Below are 19,002 nucleotides of genomic sequence, written 5' to 3' on the forward strand. Positions count from 1 at the left end.
AAAAAAAAAAAAAAATCCCGTTTTAGCTGGAGACTTCACGTTCCTCTCTTTATGATCAACAGACCTGATAGAATGAAAATCAGCAAGGCTATTGAATGTATGACAAGGTTCTAATCTCAAAAAGAAAAAAAAAAAAAAAAAACCCTGTCTCGAAAAACCAAAAAAAAAAAAAAAAAAACAAGAAAGCTAGCTTTAGCATCTGTTATCCAGTCTCTGCATGCCTTGAAAGTTCAGGGCTTAACTGAAGTTCTGACTGGACCCGTCTGAAAGGCTGGATGAACCAAGGTCATCAGAAATCAGCAGCCATTCTTGAACCTGTTCTGGTAGCGAGCCTCTGGAAACAGCTCCAGGTGAGGCAGGGAGCTGGGACAGCAGGTCCTCTCAGCATCCCTAAGGAAGAATCTTGTCAGAGCTGCATCAGGGTGTTTCATTCTGCACTATATGAATCTCACAACCAAATCTTTAGTTCTATAAAGATATTTGTTTGGGTTGTACATGGTGCACAGATCAGTTAAGGATGAAGTTTGCTCATTGTTTGGGCAGGTGAAAGACAACTGCCTTTTTCATGAACTAGTTTGAACAATAACCAATTGTAGTAAGTCTTCATCCATGCCATGTAGAGGATGACATGATTAACTTTAAGGATTCTGTAACCAAAAAGATTTATTGGCTAATTTTAGTTGAAGTTTCAACTGAAGACATGTTTGTGTTTCTCCCAGTTTCAGGCCAGTTCCCATGTGGCGGGATCAACAATTCATGTTACCTGCCCTGTTTGGTCTTCTTGAAGTTTTCTTTCCTGTCTGTAGCCAAGATCTTCATATCTAATCCATATTACTTTGGAAGGGGTTCAAAGCCTTTTCTCATTTCCTGTTAACAGTTAGAGCCTTTCTCCCAAAATAGCATGTCCTTGGTCTGATAACCCGAAATCGATTGGTTCATTTGTGTAGCCTCCCATTTCTTAGGGCCCGCTCTACTCTGGACTCTCTTCCAGAGGATTAGTAATATCATTAATACCACCAAACTTATAATCACCTTCATGTTGATAATTAGAACAATTATTATCTGTTGAGCTAGGGTTTCTATCTCCTTGTCTTTTTTTCTTACTTTAAGATCAAAAGCTTGGATTTATTTCTCCTTTCTGTGAAGATTTAATATCTCTTTAACATCATTTAAAACATTACTTACTTAAAAACATTTAAAGCAATTATACTTTTTCCCTTCTATCCTAAGACAATGAACTTTTCCTTCATTCCTCCCTTTTCAGGAGATTACTATCTATGGATATATTTATATCCTTTTTCTTTTCATATAACTTGCATTAACATCTTTTTCTACATATGTAACTTCAATTCATTCCCTTAGACTGACTTATTAATGAATGCCACGCCAAGCTATCCCAGAATTCCCACATTGCAAGAGTCCTGTTGGCTTTCGAAGCCTTGTCTCCTAACTTTGCACCAGTTCCTCCGTGTCTGTGTTTTATTTAGGCTTGCTCTTTGCAGCCTGCCTTCTCCCAGCAGGAGCTGTTGGTCTCCATGGCTTGAGCTCTCACAGCAGCTCAGAACCTGAGAGAGCGCCCAGCTAAATCACTAGCCTGCCGTCCTCACCCATAGCCCCCCCTTTTTTTGTAAAGATTTTATTTTTATTTATATGAGCACACTGTAGCTGTCTTCAGACACACCAGAAGAGGGCATCCGATCCCATTACAGATGGTTGTGAGCCACCATGTGGTTGCTGGGAATTGAACTCAGGACCTCAGGAAGAGCAGTCAGTACTCTTAACCACTGAGTCATCTCTCCAGACCCACATCCCTAGCCTTAAGCCATGAACCCCAGAACCTTGCATGCTAACCTTGCACAAAATTCTGTCCTAATTCCTTACCTGTGTTCACTTTTGGCCATGCCGAGAGAGTGGAGGAGGAAAGATCCACCATGCCTGATAAGAGTGTAGGATAGAGAAGCCTGGCCACCATCTGAAGGAGCCAGGAGAGCTCGGCCCAGTTGGGCAGCCCTCTGGGTCCAGAGCAGCCAAGATAGAGCACAGAATTTAGTAAGTTGTAAACTTGGAGTTATTGGCAGGAGCTAGATTCTATCAGTAGTGAAGGCTAGGCAGTAACCCGGCTATTGTGCAGATTAAGGCTTATCAAAATGTAAAAGCTGTGTGTGTGTTTTTCATTCAGGAATGTTAAGCATTGAGATAGGTAATAAACCCCACTGCTGGGACTTAACTAATTATTTAATTCAACATCTACCCAAGCATAGATATTAATAAAAGAATTGTTGAGACATGGACCATCTAATTAAGAATAGGTTTTTTGTTTTTTTGGGTTTTTTTTTTTTGTCCTAACCCTATGTCCAAAGATAGCCCTCTGAAATGCAGAATAGCCAGGCATGGTGACACACCTTTTATCCCAGCACTCAGGAGCATCTGAGTGGTACAGGTGCATCTCTCTCCAGTCTGAGGCCAGCTTTCTCTATACACAGTGAGTTCCAGGTGGAGTGAGTTTGAGGCCAGCCTGATCTGCAAGGAAATCCTGTCTTGAAAATCCAAAAAAGAAAGAAATTAAGTTTGTAGAGGGCAGAGCAAGTGCTCAGGACAACAGATAGGTGTGGGCTCTGCAGATATAGCTCAAGTCATCAGGCTGGGTGGCCAGGACCCTTACCTGCTAAGCCATTCCTCGCATGAGGTTTTTTTTTTTTTTTTTTTTAATTATGGAAGTGATTTTTACTAACGAAACAAAGTAAAAGGGCTAGGAATGTAGCCAGACAATAATGTATGTCCCTAGTATGTACAAGGCCCTGAATCCCATGTACCTGGTGAGAAGGGTGTCCCGAGAAGGTGTTTCCCCACAATCCCAGCAATAGTATATATGCCTCAGCCCCATGAAAGTGTTCCTCTATAAATGGGGTTCCTGCACTCCTTGGTCATTGGTCCAGTGTTTGCAGGCTGTCTACTCTGGCTGGGTAGTGGGGTGGCTGTTCTTTCTGATGCCATCTTCATCATTACTTTGGTGGCCAAGGGTCAAGACATTCTCAGAAGGGACCTAACTTAGCTCCCTGAGACCTGGGTTCTGTCACCCTGACATTGTCAGGGACACCTGTGCCCTCTCCTCACCTTTCCTCCATTGTGCTCCCTCCTCCCGTTCATAGCGTTGTGCTTTTTCTGCCATGTGAGTAGTGTGAGAGTTGACAGTGGGTTTGGTTGGGATTTCTAGTTTTTGTTTTGTTTTGAAATTTTAAAGCAAATAATTAACACTTAACTACTAACTGGGTATGTATTTTAGATATAGTGTATATAATTATATATAATCATATACTTGATACTTTTTGATACTTCTGACTTTAATGAGCTTTTGTTACATTTTAACTACATAAACAAGGTTGAGAGATGTATGCATATGGAGAGTTGATGGGAAAATGGATGGGGTTTGCACCTGTCTTCAGATGCCTAGCTACATTAGTCACCTGCCTGGGTTCAAAGTATAACCTCATGTAACTTCATGGAAAGCTTGAAATACTTTTAGGAATGAAAAAAGTTATTTTGTCATTTTTGTACTTGAAGGGAAACAGTTTTGAATATATTTTATGCTTTATATATTTTGTGTTGAGTTGCTTTTAACATAGACTAAAGTCGTCATGGTATTTAAAGATGAAACTTGACTTTTTCCTAAGTACTAAGTGATAATTTCTACTTAACTACATAAAGGAAAACATGATTTGTTAGCAAAAATGTTCAACTGGAATATCTGTTTCAGACTGAATATAGTTTTAAGTTATATAAGTTTATATGTATTAAGCTAGGAAATGTATTTAAATCTTAGATGCTTCTACTAGTGTGTACATAGAACTTCTTTTTTTCTTTCTTTTTTTTTTTTTTTTAAATTTTAGTGATGCATGTACAGATGAGACAAAAGCACTGATTATTTATGAGCAAAGTATAAAATTGTAGTTTGGTTGATTTGATAAATTAAAATAGCTTAGTATCATATATTTAAGGACCAGAAATAATCCTGAAGTAGTTTGGAGAAGGTCACCCTGGGACAAACTCAACAGAGATCTGATAATATTCGTGCCTCCCATTTATTTCTACCTCAGCATGAGTCAAAACACATGTTCAGGTGCCCATCAGAGCTGCCTGGAGGCTCCAGTGTTGCCTCTGCCCTTAGTTCTAGAGACTATGGCTTCTCTGCTTTAATCCGTTGATGTGCCCAGTGGTCCTGTGATGTCCAAATCTGAGGACATCCAAGTCCCCATTAAAAGATGGTGTAGCACATATCCTCCTGTAATGTAAACCCTCTCTAAGTGCTTTTATAATCCTGGACACAGCATAAAAACGTCCTTTTTATACTTTATTGTTTACGGAGTAGAGACACAAAATCTCTCTTCATGTTCAGTGAAACACAAAGAATATTTTTGATCTGTGGTGAGGAACCCACAAATATAGAACTGGCAGAGTGACTATAAACAGGCCCTGGGGGTCCAGGCAGAGCTCCCATTAAGGGAATGGTATCTCATGGAAGTGCCTGGCCTGAACCATTGGCCCAGAACTACCCTGCTCACCTCTGAAGGACTGGGATACCTGTGTGCACAGAGAGGGAAGTAGGCCAGGCTGTCCAGGCAGAGGTCCAGTGACCTGTGTGGGCAGGAACAGGTTGGATGGCTGCTTCCCAAGATGTCAGTAAGTGCTGCACACCCCAGCTCCTGCCTCCAACAGTTGGGTTCTTTGGTGTCCTTTCTCACTGGACTTTTGTTTCCCTAGGAAACTGCACGTGGGGAATGAACTGTAGGTTTATACACCCTGGAGTGAATGACAAGGGGAACTACTCCCTCATCACCAAAGCGGAACCTTTTCCACCCAACGGTGCCCCGCCTCTTGGACCTCATCCACTGATGCCTGCCAACCCTTGGGTGCGTGAGCTCCTCTTTAGTTGCCACCAGATAGGATACCTGAACTTTGTCTGAATCTTGGACTGAAGACAAACTAGTGTTCCTTATGGAGAAGGCATCGCACCCGAGAATCAAGGAGTGCCTGTTGAGGACTTGTTGTGTTTGTGTAGAAGTAGCCTTAGATGCTGGAGCACATGGGTGCCTGGGCAGGACAGCCAGCTGTGTGCGGCTAGCTGGCTTGATTGTTGAATGTTTTGCCCTATTTCTTAATAGGTTTTTAAGTACCTCAATATTTCCTTCTCATTTTTTAATAGGGTGGGCCAGTGGTTGATGAAATTTTGCCTCCACCCCCTCCAGAACCCCCAACAGAGAGTGCCTGGGAACGTGGACTCAGACATGCAAAAGAGGTAAGAGCTCGGTGTGTTCTGGGAGGAAAAGCACAGCAGTGTCATCTCCAGGGGACGGAACCAACAAAACTGCCATCACCTTGATCCAGAGGGAGTGTGGGAACTCAGTGAGAACATTTCTGGGCTTCTTTAAGAAGAATGAGAAATAATATTTAGCCATTTCAGACCCAGTCTCAGGCAAATCTCAGTAAGGCCAGAGAGACCCTCCGTGGATGTGGAGTTAGCATTTTTAAGTGTTTCTGGCCGCCACCCTAAGTAGTGAGACAATCCCTACCTTTCTATGGGAGCTACTCCTTGTCCCCCAAACCCACTGTCTGCTCTTGCTAGTTCTGTCAGGACCCCCTTTGCCTGCCCACTGTGGCCCCGAGTCTGTTGACACCCAGCCTTGCTTTGTCTGTGCCCAAGTTCTCTCTTCAGGGAGATTGAAATGAAGGCCCTGCTTACACTTAAGTTTACAGTGTGCTGGTCCCTAGTGCTGTCGTGTGTCTATGAGTCAAGGCAGACCAGTGCAGAGACCCTCCTCTGAGGCTCTCAGAAGAAGACTGAGTCCTGTGCTTGCCACACCCTTCTCTGCAGGTCTCGGTTCCTGTGTTCCTTCCAGTGGCTTTGGAACCCCTTATTTCAAATAAGTCTTTCTGTCTTTGGTGCTAGGTTTTAAAAAAAGCAACCATTCGGAAAGAGCAGGAGCCTGACTTTGAAGAAAAAAGGTTCACAGTGACCATTGGTGAGGACGACCGGGAATTTGACAAGGAAAATGAAGTCTTCCGAGATTGGAATTCTCGAGTCCCAAGAGATGTCAGAGACACAACGTAAGGAAGCCTCTACTCGCCCTTCCCCATCCATGCCCTGTCAGTAGCCAGTGCAAGTCCCCAGGGCACTATCTCCCTCCATACTCTGGATTTTGTGGAGGACCCTTTAGTTCCATGCTGGGAGGCTGCCTCTGAGGTACACTCCTGAAGTCCCTACAGGCTTGGGGCAGAGTTTGCTCCTTTGTCTCTTTACCTCTTCCTCAGCTGCTTGGGGAATGAGGTTTCATGAAAAAGATTTATGTTATATGTGTACATATCCATGAAGGCTAGAGGGGGCCATTGGATCTAGGCTGTTTGAGCTGCCCAACCCAGGGACTGATAACTCTGATCTCTGGGATTGCATTAAGCAAGGGCTCTTAGCACTGAGCCATCTCTGCGGTCCCTTTCTCAGACACTTAATGCTGGTCTTTTTAAAAAATCTCAATAGTGCTTGGAATGGTGGCACACACCTTTAATCCCAGCACTAGGGAGGCAGAGGCAGGTGGATCTGAGCTTAAGGCCAGCCTAGTCTACAAAGAGCAGTCCAGGACAGCCAGGGCTAAGAAAAGAAACCGTGTCTCAAAGAGAGAGAGAGAGAGAGAGAGAGAGAGAGAGAGAGAGAGAGAGAGAGAGAGAGAGAGAGAGAGAGAGAGAGAGACAGCCATCAATAGAGAATTGTGTGTTGCAGAGGACTAGAGAACTGTCAGCTCCAGGGGAACGGCGTAGCCTTGAAGGTGCTCCTTCTCTGCTTCTTCTAACCTTACTGGGAAGATGATGGGTCTCATTTCTGCCTGCTGAGGGTGCACGGTGTTCGCTTAGGACATGGGGATAAGTGATAGTCCGTGCTGTGACTTGCCGGTTGAATCACTGTCATAGTCTCGTAAAACTCTTCTCTGCAGTTCTTATCTCTGTCATTTCTGGCTACTGGATGGTAAAAGGAGGAAAAGAAGGAGTAAGGAATTGTGCCTCAACATCACTGCTTAGCCACCCCCCACCTTCACCCCTAAACACACACACAGGTCACCTGCCACCCTTCACGCCCTGGAGCTCTGCACTGGGTAGGGCAGGTGCTGAGTCCGTGCCTGCACATATAGAAAGCAGCTAAGAGGGTTAAAAAGTAAATTTGGTGTACAGCACAAGCTTTCCACTTTGTGGTTTGGGTTACCAGGTTCAGAAAGTCCGAGAATTCCAAAGTAAGCAGCTTATATATTTTGGTGACTTTAGTTACATTGTTATAGTTACTCTTTTAGTTGATTGCATGTCTCCCCTTGTTTATAAACTTTCTCACCAGCATAATGGCATGATTTCCAGGTGTGAGTAGTGAGGTACTAGGGACAGAGAAAGGTGCCACCCTAGCGTGTCTGCCTGGGCCTGCTTTCTTCCTGCACTGAATGAAGCACATCTAATGGTGCTTCATCGTGGCTCTTGACTGCTGTCAATCGTCAGAGGTTGCCTTCTTCCTTGAGTTTTCTTGGCTAGGCTCGTGTCTCTTTCTCATGTGGACCAGGCTGTACGTGTATCTGTCTAGCCTGCGAATATCCTCACTGGTGTCTCTTTCTCATGTAGACCAGGCTGTCCGTGTGTCTGTCTAGCCTGGGAATATCCTCACTGGTTTTTCTAGGGTATGCTAATGAGCAGTGCAGGGTGAACCCGAATGCTGATAGAGTGCTCTGTCGCATCTCATCACTTAGCTGTTGCTTTGTTCAGGGTGAATCTTTGTCATTCCCAAGCACCATCCCTTTGCTGTCACAAGTGGTTCTAGGCCTCTGCACCAGCTGTGTGTGAGGAGCTAGGTTTCCATGTTAGGCTTCTGTCCTGCCTGCCTTACTGAGGTGAGTGAGTGGTTATGTGACTTGGCTCTGTCGTGTCACAGGATGACAGGTGGAGACCATTTGTCTGCGTCTCCACCTCTCTGAGCTCTTCTTTCCAGTCTTGCCATCAGTATCTGCGTACACTAGCAGGTGAGGATGCGAGAGAATTCCTCCATGCTTCTCTCCAGCTTTGGCCTTAAAAGTGCTGCTGCTGCTGTTACTGTTCTGTGTGTGTACGTGCATATAATGTATGGTATGGGAGTCCAAGGACAGCCTTGTGGAATTGTTGATGGTTTTCTGGACCGAACACAAAGCATCTACAGCTACTGTTTCACTGTCTGAGCCATCCTGACAGTCCTTACAGGGCTTTTAAGAATATGTTTCTATCTCATTGAGAAAATGCCAATTCCTATTTTGTTGAGTGTTTTCTCCAGAAATGGATACAGAGGGTTTCTCTTTGTCTTCACCTGTTAAAAATCTTCTCCCCAACACCCCCCCCCCCAAGATTGACTGATCTGTGCTGCTGTCCTATTGCTGACAGCCTTGTGTTCTTAGCTGCAGACACCACTCGGTCATGGTGTATTTTTGTCATGTGGGATTGGATTCTGTTGGCTTGTCTTTATGTAGAGTTTGTGCTGTTGCATTCTTAAATGAGACAATTTCCTTCTTTTGGCTCCTTTTTCAGACTTGAGCCTTATGCAGACCCTTATTATGACTATGAGATAGAGCGGTTTTGGCGTGGTGGACAGTACGAGAATTTCAGGGTGCAGTATACAGAAGCAGAGCCGTATCATAACTACCGCGTAAGTATGATCATGTGTGTGAGCTTTCCTCTTCCCTTAGAAGATGGGGTCTAACTATGTACCTTAGGCTAGCCTCAAATCCATCATCCTCCTGTCTCGTCTGTACAATTAGTGCTGTGTGCTTCCTCACCCAGCCGCAGTCACTCCTCCTGTGGTATATCCACCGTGAGCTTATTCAGTTAGCAAAATGTATTTAGCCATAGTCCTGAATTTGAGCCCAGGTTGGTTGTGCAGGCAGCCACTGGCTAGGTTTGTGGTCATCCGATGTCCTGTGAGCTTTCTTGGAATCATTGTTCCTGCCATGGTTTTATAAGGTTAGCTGTGCCGGTAAACAGTCAGTGTCAGTTTTCAGGAGACTGTCACCCTCATGAGTGTGTCGCTTTTAGAAGTCTCCTGAGCAGTGTCCTCACTTGTAGCCCTGTTCTTGTCCATCTAGTCTACTGGTTACAGATGTGCCTCTGGCAGGCCTTGCCATGTTGGTCAGGTAAAGACTCCTGAGAACCTAGTGTGTTGAAAGATCTGTGAGCTCCAGACTGCCTATTGCATCTCCACTCTTAACCTGCTTGGGAAGCCTGCTCTAGGAAAGGCTAGAGAGGAGCCCCTGAGTAGTTATGTGCCGTGACTCACATACCACCCATTAGCGGTCACCGCACTGCAGAGAAGTACTGGCTCCAAGAATCCTTAGGTATGAGCTATGCAGGCTCCCTTGTAGCTTCCTTTCTCCTGGAGGTGGGATGCCCAGTACAGTACTTGTTCTCTGTTCAGTCTACTGAGTAGCTGGAAGGAGCGCCACAGGAGCCTGCATGGTGTCTCCCGAGGCCATTATTGGACTTCTTGGGTTTTAATGCTGAGTATTAAAGCAGGAAAAGAAGGCAGCAGTGGGGAGTTGCAGTAAGGGGATACATTCTTCCTTCCAGACATGTTCATGAAGCACTGTGGTGGGGCCTTGCCTGCATGACAGCCATTCTAAGAATCAGCTGGGTCACTCATGGGAGGGCCTGTGGTGTGGGCTTCTGCCAGGCTGGTGCTGGCAAAGTTTGGATTTATTGGTTGGGGTAACTTCACTCTTAATTTATATGCGTTTTTTAACATGTATTTTTTTGTGTATATGTGTTTTGTGGTACTGGGAATTAAACCTAAGTACCTAGCTGGGCATGGTGGTGCACGCCTTTAATCCCAGCACTCGGGAGGCAGAGGCAGGCGGATTTCTGAGTTCGAGGCCAGCCTGGTCTACAAAGTGAGTTCCAGGACAGCCAGGGCTATACAGAGAAACCCTGTCTCGAACCCCCCCCCCCCAAAAAAAAAAAAAAAAAACTAAGTACCTAAGACCCTGGACATGCTTGGTCAGTGACTTAAAGAAGGCTCACCTGCCCCAGGCTTGCCTTGAGTTTGAGGTCCTCCTGCCTTAGTCTCCTAGTTGCAGGCCTTTGCCATCAGACACAGCTAACTTATTTTAAGGAAATAGTTGGGAATTAAACAGCCTCTTGAGAGCATGGTCCTACCTGCGCCCTGTGTTCTCGCTGCTACTATCAAATAGTGTGTGACTCAGCATCTCTATCTGGCTTTTTAACCCAGGAACGGGAGAGGGAACGGGAGCGAGAAAACAGACAACGAGAACGCGAGCGGGAACGAGAGCGTGACCGAGAGCGGGAGCGCAGGCAGAGAGAGCGGGAGCGAGAACGAGAACGAGAGCGGGACAAGGAACGGCAGCGGAGGAAAGAGGAGTGGGAGAGAGAGAGAGCCAAGCGAGACGAGAAGGACCGGCAGCACCGAGACCGGGACAGGGACAAGGACCGGGAGAAGGACAAGGAGAAGCCGAAGCCCCGGTCCCCACAACCACCCAGGTAGGTCACCCTAAATCCCATCTGTCGCCACATCTTGCCCTTGGCCTCTCCATCAGATCTATGGGGAACAGCTCCTTGTGTCCCTGAAGCAGCCTGCCTGTGTGGGACATAGTGTAGTGTGGGACTACTTTTTTCCTCTTAGATTGTATTTGCAGAAGGCACTGTGGCTGTGCCTCATTTCCTTTTGTGTCTGTCTGTTGGTAGACATAGGGTTGTGGGTACTTTTTGACAGTTGTAGCTGTGAATGTTGGTGTGTGAATGTGGATTTTCTCTTCTTGGGTTACCTATGGGAGGAGCTGCCAGGTCATCTCATAACTGATGATCTGACAGACCATCTTCCAAAGAAGCTACTTTGTCCATTTTTCCTAGACCTTCAGCCCATAGTGCTGCCACACCAGGGTAGGTATTCCCTCCCTTGTCCTCAGCAAGGTGGCAGGAGCAGAGTAGAGGTGTGAGATGAAGAGCCAAGGGCAGTGTGGGTAGCGTTATGTTAGAAGTACATTTTAGTGAGCCTTGCCTACCACCTGAAGTAATACAGATAACAGTATTCGTTTTGGTTTTTATCTTTGTGTAGTGTAGCCTTGAACTTATGATACTTCCTGCCTCTGTTTTCCAGCTGCTGGTTTTCCAGGCATGTGCCACTGTGCCAGGCTATTTTTTGTATCTCTTTGTTCCTGTCCCAGAACACATGGGTCTAGGGCTACCTTTGTTGTCATTTGTTACCAGTTCTGTGTGTCTGGGTTTGCTGGCTTACCGGTATGCTCAAAAATACATTTTCAGATTCTAAATCAGAGTGGTAGGTTGTGGAAAAACCTTGTTCCAGTTCAGCACTTGCAGGTCAGGACTGAACTTGGACCTCTGGGACTGTCACTTGGTCGGTAATATGAGCTAAGTGAAGCACACAGATAAGACTTGGCTCTTGCATTGTTTCTGTGGTTGGTTGGTTGGTTGGTTGGTTTCGTTTTTGGTTTTTTTGTTTTTGTTTTTTCTTTTGAGATAGTGTCTTACTGTGTGGCTATGGCCGTCTTGGAACTAGGTATGTAGTTCTGGCTGGCCTTAACAGATGTTCTTGCCTCTGAGTTTTGTTGATGTCTCAGTAGGTTCCATGTGTTAGCCTTCTGTGTTCTTTAGGGCACAGGGTGGAGAAATGGCAGGAAGAAATACTTACATCTCTGCTGTCTCATATATGGAGGCTAGTAGAGAGGACCAGACAGCAAGTGCTGGCTTTGGGGAAAGGGGGCATCACAAGAAGGAATGTCAAGGCAGAGCAGAGAACACTTGTACTCCTGGGGAACTCCAGAGGGAAGAAGGACTTACTGAGCTCAGAGGGGTTAACTGTGGCCAAGTGGGACAGTCCTGGGGAACCTGTGCAATTTCCTGGGAGATAAACAAAAGTGTGTGTTCCTTGGGTGTTGGCAGATTGGGGTAGTAAGGAAGAACCCACATGCTGTGAGTTCCCTCTTCCTGTCTTTATTAGATATTTAACCCTCCTGATTTTAGAAGCAACTTGCCATCAGTTGCTTTTTATTCTTTGACCCCAGACTTGACAGCTGTCCAAGCTGGAGTTCCCAGATAGGCGGGGTGGCTGCTTTGCTCATCGGCTGCCGCTCACTTCCTTGTGCCTCCCTTGGCCTGTGTGCTGTCACCCTTAGCATTGACTCTGACAGCACAGCTGACCCTTGCCCTGCAGAGCCTCCGGTAGCCTTTGGATATGGTACCGTGCTAGAGGGAGATAGAGGGTACGCAGCTAGCTACACAGAAGGTCAAGGTCACAGATCACCTGTACCTTTATGTTTGTCTCTTCAGAAATAGCTGGAATTAGCACATCTGTCCTTGCCCAGCAGATGCCTGCTGTAGTTCCCGACCAGCATTCCTCCCTGCATACTAAGGTCCTGAAACACCACACACACTACAAGGGCACTTATGGAGAGATGTAGCCTCCTGTGGTTTTATGTTCTGCCTGGCTTTCTAGGTCTGATGTGATATCTGGGTGGTTATTCCCCACTAAACATTCAGCAGTTTTCTCAGGATGTCCTGGGAAACAAAGATAGCAACCTATGTCACTCTGCAGATTCCAGACCTGGACTGGCCCCACTCAGAAGACAACTCAGGTGCCAACTGGGAGAGTATTAGCCTGTCAGCTCAAAAGCTGCTACCCTGACACATGAGCTCGGTGGTCGTAGATCCACTCATTGGCACTCAGAGACACATCAATCTTGCAGCTTTTCCCTCTTAAACGTTACATGAACATTTTTCTCAGTGAATTTGGTAATGGATTCTTGAATGATGGTTCATCCAGTCATTCCTTCCAAAGACCTATCACTAAGTCTGGGCGTCCATTGGCTACCCATGGTGTCGTCCACATAATGTGTCCTCTGACCTCGGTCATTTCCAGCGATGACTGAGGCTCAGCAGCTCCCCCACTCCATCCTGCCTGCGTTTCTCCATAGGCAGCATGTGGCTGTACCTGGGGCATTAGCTTCTGGGGTTAGGGCTGAGATAACAGTGGCTCGAGCCAGACTCACACGTCAGGTGGTTAGGCCTCTTCAGCACTGAGTGTTGCTCTCCCGGGCCCTCAGCAGGGAGAGAGCCCTGGTACCTGCCACTGGCTGGTGCCTGACTAAACAGAAGTTCTGAAAGTATAAATCAGCGGGTTTCTACCTCCATGGTGGTAGTGCAGCCTTCCTTTTACCTTTTTCTCTAACTCTCTGAGCATGTGACGCCAGTGCTGTTAGGAAGGGAGCCTGGGATCCTCGCTCTCTGTGCATCAACCAGGACCTTCCCAGACCCTTGAAATGGAAAGAGCAAGACTTATGGACTTGTTCACTTTTCTTTGTTAACAGGTGTTTAAAAACATGATTCTTGTTGCTTTAATTTCATGAATACTGTGTACCTACTATGCGCCAACACTAAAAATAAGCATGTTTGAACCAGGTGGAATCCGTTGCTGTCAGAGCAGTACAGTCAGAAAGATAGAGTTAAGTAATGACTCCCCTAAAAGTACTTGCTCTTTTGTTTGGTTGGTTGGTGTTTGGTTTTTGAGACAGGGTTTCTCTGTGTAGTCCTGGCTGTCCTGGAACTTGCTCTATAGACCAGCCTGGCCTCAAACTCAAAGATCTCACCTGCCTTTGCTTCCCAAGTGTTGGGATTAAAGACATGTGCCACCACCACCAAAAAAGTACTTATTAATTATTTACTTACTATTATACTTATAAGTACAAAAAAAGTACTTATTATATATAAGAGAAAATGGGGACTGGAGAGATGGCTCAGTGGTTTAGAACACTCACTGGCTGTTCTTCCAGAGGTCCTGAGTTCAATTACCAACATCCATATGGTGGTTCACAACCATCTGTAATGGGATCTGACGTCCTCTGGTGTGGCTGAAGACAGCTACGGTGTACTCATATACATAAAATAAATAAATAAAACTTTAGAGAGAGAGGGAGAGAGAATGGGATCCCTCCCAGGAAAGATGGCATGGAAGTTAAGCCATTGCTGGGGGAAGTGGGCTGTGGAGTAGAAGGGGTGCCATGCTTCCTCTTCATCTGACTCTTTCCTCGGGGGTCTCAGGGGAATGCCATTGCTTTCCAGTCTCTCCTCACAGCAGCATTGCTGGGGACGGGTGGCAGCCTGAGCATTGAGAGCCCCTCTGTGATTCTAGCCGTCAAGCTGAACCACCAAAGAAGGAGAGCACCTCTGTGGGGCCCCAGGTGAAGCGAGCCGATGAGTGGAAGGACCCCTGGCGCCGATCCAAGTCTCCCAAGAAGAAGCTTGGCGTGTCCGTCTCCCCAAGCCGGGCACGAAGGCGTCGCAAAACCTCCGCCTCCTCAGCCTCTGCTTCCAATTCCTCCAGGTACAAAGGGACTGTAAAGACAGGTGGCTTGGGGACAGTCACTGGCTACCAGTTTGTTGTGTGCGTGCGTGCCTGCCTGGTCACTGCCCAAGGATGGGTCAGTGGATTACTAGGTAGGACTGATGCCAAGTATTGTGGTAAGACTTTCCATGCTCCAGAACTTACAACAGTAAGTAGGATGGGTGACCTAACACATAGACACCGGCTGTCTGCTGGAGTCATAGTCACTCAGGGAGGGGAGGGCCTCTCAAATCCTGTGGGAAAGGCTCTGGGTTGCTGACAGAGGGACTACACACTCTGCTGACCAGTCACCCAGCTCTCGGAGAACTTCCCTTAGTGACAGAACTCGTGTGAGTGCTGGGTGCCAGGAGCAGCGTCTGCACCTTGGGGGAAGGAGCTCCGCATGGAGTCTGGGCAGAACCAGGGGTGTGTGTTTGGACACAGCCAGGAGCAAGGCCATGGGAGGGAACACTGGGTCGGCTGGAAAACTTACACTCTGGCCTTGTCCCGCACTCAAGCTAGTCTCTGGTTCCCTCCTCCTGGGCGCGCCCAGTCCTGCTCTCTGTGGCATGGCACTGTGGGTTGGTCTACAGGTCTTCTGATCATCTCCATCTTTGGAAGTGCTTGTTCTCTATGGAGCCACGCTGTCTCCCTGTGTGAGAGAACAGCGGCTCAGCACATCCCAGTGCTATAGGAGTGAAGGCCACTTTGTCACTGCCTCTGCTCTGTCCATTGGCCCACAGGTCATCTTCACGGTCTTCATCCTACTCTGGCTCTGGCTCGTCCCGGTCCCGGTCCCGGTCCTCCTCCTACAGCTCCTATTCTAGCCGCTCTTCCAGACACAGCTCGTTCTCAGGCAGCCGGTCTAGGTAAGTCCCAGCCTGCTGACCTAGCAGGTTCAGTGATCACGGGTGTTTGTGGTGGATCAAGTGGTCGTGTCTCTCTCTGCAAAAAAATGGCAGGGTTCCTGGGTACCTGCTTCCAAAATGGTTTCAGTACCCTGCATCGTGAGGAGCACTTGGGACTGAGATGCCAACACTGCAGGGACTGGCCTAGGACCTGCACCTCAGGTGTCTCTGTTGAGTGGCAAGTAGGAATGTGCACTGTCCATCATCCCAGGAAGCCCTGGGAGAGTTAGGCAAGTTTCTCTCCTGTGGTAGTGGCTCTGCCAGTGGAAGGTGCCCTCACCTCAGTCAGGCTGGCGTGGGGGGTAGGATGGTGCTTGGTGGGCCGTCCCTTGACTGAGCTGATGCTCCATTGTGTCCCTTCCCTGCGCTGCTGTCACTGTAAAGTTCTTTAGAAGGAGCAAAACTTTGGCATGGTGTTCAGTAAAGCTGAAGTGTCAGTCCTAGTCATTACCTGGTACACATAAAGACATGCAACCCACTGCTTTGGGACATATTATCACTGAGCATTTGTGTGGGAATAAAATGTTCTGTAGTTCCTTAGTGTAATTTGGTCCCTTGCTACGTTACCCCTTCCTGGCATAGGGTCTTGTTTTTATTTCTTTAAGGAAACTTTGAGATTTAATCTCTCCTTTGGGACAGTCTCACTATATAGTCCTAGCTGGCCTGGAATTTGCTATGTATTAGACTAGGTTGGCCCCTAACTCCCACCTATGCCTGCCTCCCAAGGACTGGGTGTAAAGAAGTGTGCCGCCACGCCCAGCTGGTCTGGCCTTAGATGTAAGGAGAGGATTGGTGTGCAGCTCTGAGGCCTCTGAGGCCGTCTTGTGGGTTGCTCACTGATGCTTCTGCGGGTGGGTCTGTCTTCATGAACATAGAAGTTCTTGTAAGATAACAGGCGACCAGGAGGGGAAGGTAGCCTAGAGAAGGCTGTGTGGAGGCCATGCAGAGATGTGCTGGCACAAGCATTGACAGGTTCCTTCTGCGGGTGTCAGCAGCAGGGGTGGGGGTGGAGGTGCAGTAAAGAGAAGAGACCATGGGCCTCACGGTGGGAAGGGCAAGGAAAACCTGTGGGAGTCTCTGAGACAGACATTCTGTAAAATATGAGGCTGAGAGGTAGAGAACACAGGGGCCTTTAGCAAGGCTGAACTCAGTGTGGAGAGAAGGTTGTGTATATGATACTCGTTTTGGGCAAGCAGCTAATGAGAGTGGCAGAAGGTAGCAGGGAACCCTCCGTGTCTGTCCTGTGCTCTAAGGGCTGGCCTTGGGTCATGGAGGCAGCTGCAACAGGGCCGAGAGGTACAGACTCCAGGTGTCAGTCCCTGTGTTTCTGGCCCTTCCTGGTAAATGGAGTACAGAAAGCAAGAAGCTGGGGAGGTCCCAGAGCAGGCAGGACACAGGTAGGTCCTCCAGGTCAGCCCAGGAGCTACAAGGTAACGTTGCAGGGACACCAGTGGGAATCCTCCCATCCCATCAGTTGTCCTGCAGCTTCATCATAGTCTCTCCATTGGCATAAGCAATGTCTTAGCTATTTCCCACAGTACACATGCCTTTCTCGGTGGCATAGCCTCACTTGGTTTCCGCACCATCCTCCTGGAGACCTGTCGTTCTGGGTGTCCTCCTTTGAAGTGAGGAAGGAGACCTGGAGTCCTAGCCTTGGGGTTCTCCAGCTGTCCTTCCTAAAGTTCATCTGTAGCAGCCCCTCCCAAAGCCCCACTCAGGAGGCCTGCTGAGGAGGAAGCCTGGGCTGAGGGAGGGGAGGCTGGCCTACTGCCAAGGTTTGGAAGGTCCCTTGGGTTGCAGTCTTCTGGTCCTCCTGTAGTGCTTGTCCGTGAGAGTAAATGCTAGGTTTCCTGGACATCTGCCTTTGCCCATGAAAGCATGGAGGACTGCAGGAACCTGACCATTGCTGGCTCCACCTAGCTCAACGTCACAGGCATCCATGTGGTGGTTCTGAGTAGGCAACATAGGCCAACCCAGTCTCTTTGATGCTGGCAACTCAGGTGTGAGCTCACTTTTAGAACTTGATCCTGGAAACTCCGCCTGGACCCAGCACCCTTTCCTGAGCTGCTTGTCTACCCTGCTGACACCTGACACTGTGAAAATCATCCAGTCATAATCTCCCCGCTGTACACTCCCTGCTTATGTTGTACTGTCACTACTTGGGGACCTACCTCTGTGCTGTGACTGTGCCTGCCGACCAGCCGCTTGGGACCCTTACCAGCTCTGCTACCTCCCAGCTTCTAGGTGTCTCGGATTCCACACTCAGCCAAAGCCATAACCACCCATTTAGCCCCATGCTAAGGCAGAGCCATGTGCCTTCTCTTGCATACAAGCCTCCATTCCTGAGGCTGCAAGCTGCCCTCTTCTGTTCTCTCCTATCAGAGAGTGTGTTCTATCAGCCTGAGCCTAAGGTTTCCTAGGGGATGTGCCAGCTCCAGCCAGTAAGGGAATTTGCCAAGCACCAGACTTGTTCCTCACACTCTCTTTGTTCCCCAGGTCCCGGTCCTTCTCCTCGTCCCCATCCCCGTCTCCCACACCTTCCCCACACAGACCTCCAGTCAGAACCAAGGGGGAGCCGGCCCCGCCTCCCGGGAAAGCAGGGTGAGTCCTGAGCCCCTCAGGTTGCTGTGGTGCTCCACCTCGGTGGGGTCTCCAGAGCTTCCGGCCTCCTCCACTCCACCATCCCATGCTTGAACTAGAGTGAGCAGCCTCCAAAGGGCAGCAGATCTGGCTCCCAGGAGGTGGGCAGAGGCACGGACAGGCTCAGCACCTAGACTTGGGTCCCTGAAGTATGGAACCTTAGCAGTCATGTGCTGTGCTTGAACTGTAGAGCCCTGATATGTGGGTTTATTGAGCAGGGACCCTAGCCCTACCCTGCCTTGACCCTGCCTCTGCTTCACAGGGAGAAGTCAATAAAGAAGCCAGCCCCTCCCCCAGCCCCACCACAGGCCACCAAAACTACTGCTCCTGGTCCTGAGCCTGCCAAACCTGGAGATCTCCGAGAAGCCAGGAGAAAGGAGCGGCAAACCAGGACTCCCCCAAGGAGGTGAGCAGTGTGGACTTAGGGCAATCCTGGGACAGTTCTCTTTGTCCTTGGTGCTGATGAAAACTGGAGCCTGGGAGGTGGGTCCATCCCCAGGGAAGCAGCAAGGAGCAGAGGCCCAACCTGGAACAGGCCCGTTACCAGCCTGGTGTGCAGGAAGGCTCTGCCTCAGTGAGGCTGCCTCTGAGGTGAACTATACTGCTTGTGTTGCAGGCGGACGCTCAGCGGCAGTGGTAGCGGCAGTGGTAGCAGCTACAGTGGCTCCAGTTCCCGATCCAGGTCACTTGCTTGGTCCTACCCCCTATTGACCTTTTTCCCTCACCAGGTGGGCTGACCGTGTTAGGGCTCTTCAGTATCCAAGAACATACAGCACAGGGCAAATATGGTCTCCTTCACACACGAGCACCTACCTAACTGTAAGGGAAGAGGCCAGGACTGCTACTGCTCCCCGGCTGGACAGAGCTGAGGCCCGGCCCAGGTTCTCTACCCACACCTTTCCTGAGGATAGACTGGGTGTTCTCGGGGCCTGCAGATTCCTAGAGGAGGGAGTCAGCCCTGAAGCAGGTGGAAGGAAGATCCCTTAAAGAAAACCAGAACGGCCGGGCGTGGAGGCAGAGGCAGGTAGATTTCTGAGTTCGAGGCCAGCCTGGTCTACA

The 19,002-nt window shown here is 48.3% G+C and overlaps 1 protein-coding gene across 6 annotated transcripts in view; it reads left to right on the plus strand.

Annotated features, from left to right (window-relative positions):
- Nucleotides 1-19,002, plus strand: part of Zc3h18 (zinc finger CCCH-type containing 18) — a 46,582-nt gene that overhangs the window by 21,970 nt on the left and 5,610 nt on the right. For 4 of the 6 annotated variants that reach the window (XM_021220299.1, XM_021220301.1, XM_029532483.1 and 1 more), the window contains 10 exons: nt 4,759-4,907; nt 5,201-5,293; nt 5,945-6,102; nt 8,578-8,695; nt 10,271-10,539; nt 14,204-14,395; nt 15,139-15,264; nt 17,800-17,904; nt 18,206-18,349; nt 18,560-18,625. In XM_021220299.1, coding sequence (XP_021075958.1) covers nt 4,759-4,907; nt 5,201-5,293; nt 5,945-6,102; nt 8,578-8,695; nt 10,271-10,539; nt 14,204-14,395; nt 15,139-15,264; nt 17,800-17,904; nt 18,206-18,349; nt 18,560-18,625 — 1,420 coding nt within the window. The remainder of the gene's footprint in view (nt 1-4,758; nt 4,908-5,200; nt 5,294-5,944; nt 6,103-8,577; nt 8,696-10,270; nt 10,540-14,203; nt 14,396-15,138; nt 15,265-17,799; nt 17,905-18,205; nt 18,350-18,559; nt 18,626-19,002) is intronic. The other 2 variants (XM_021220300.1, XM_029532484.1) reach the window with 1 other exon arrangement.

Source organism: Mus pahari, chromosome 20 (assembly GCF_900095145.1).
Source record: "Mus pahari chromosome 20, PAHARI_EIJ_v1.1, whole genome shotgun sequence".
In the NCBI taxonomy this organism is placed as follows: domain Eukaryota; kingdom Metazoa; phylum Chordata; class Mammalia; order Rodentia; family Muridae; genus Mus; species Mus pahari.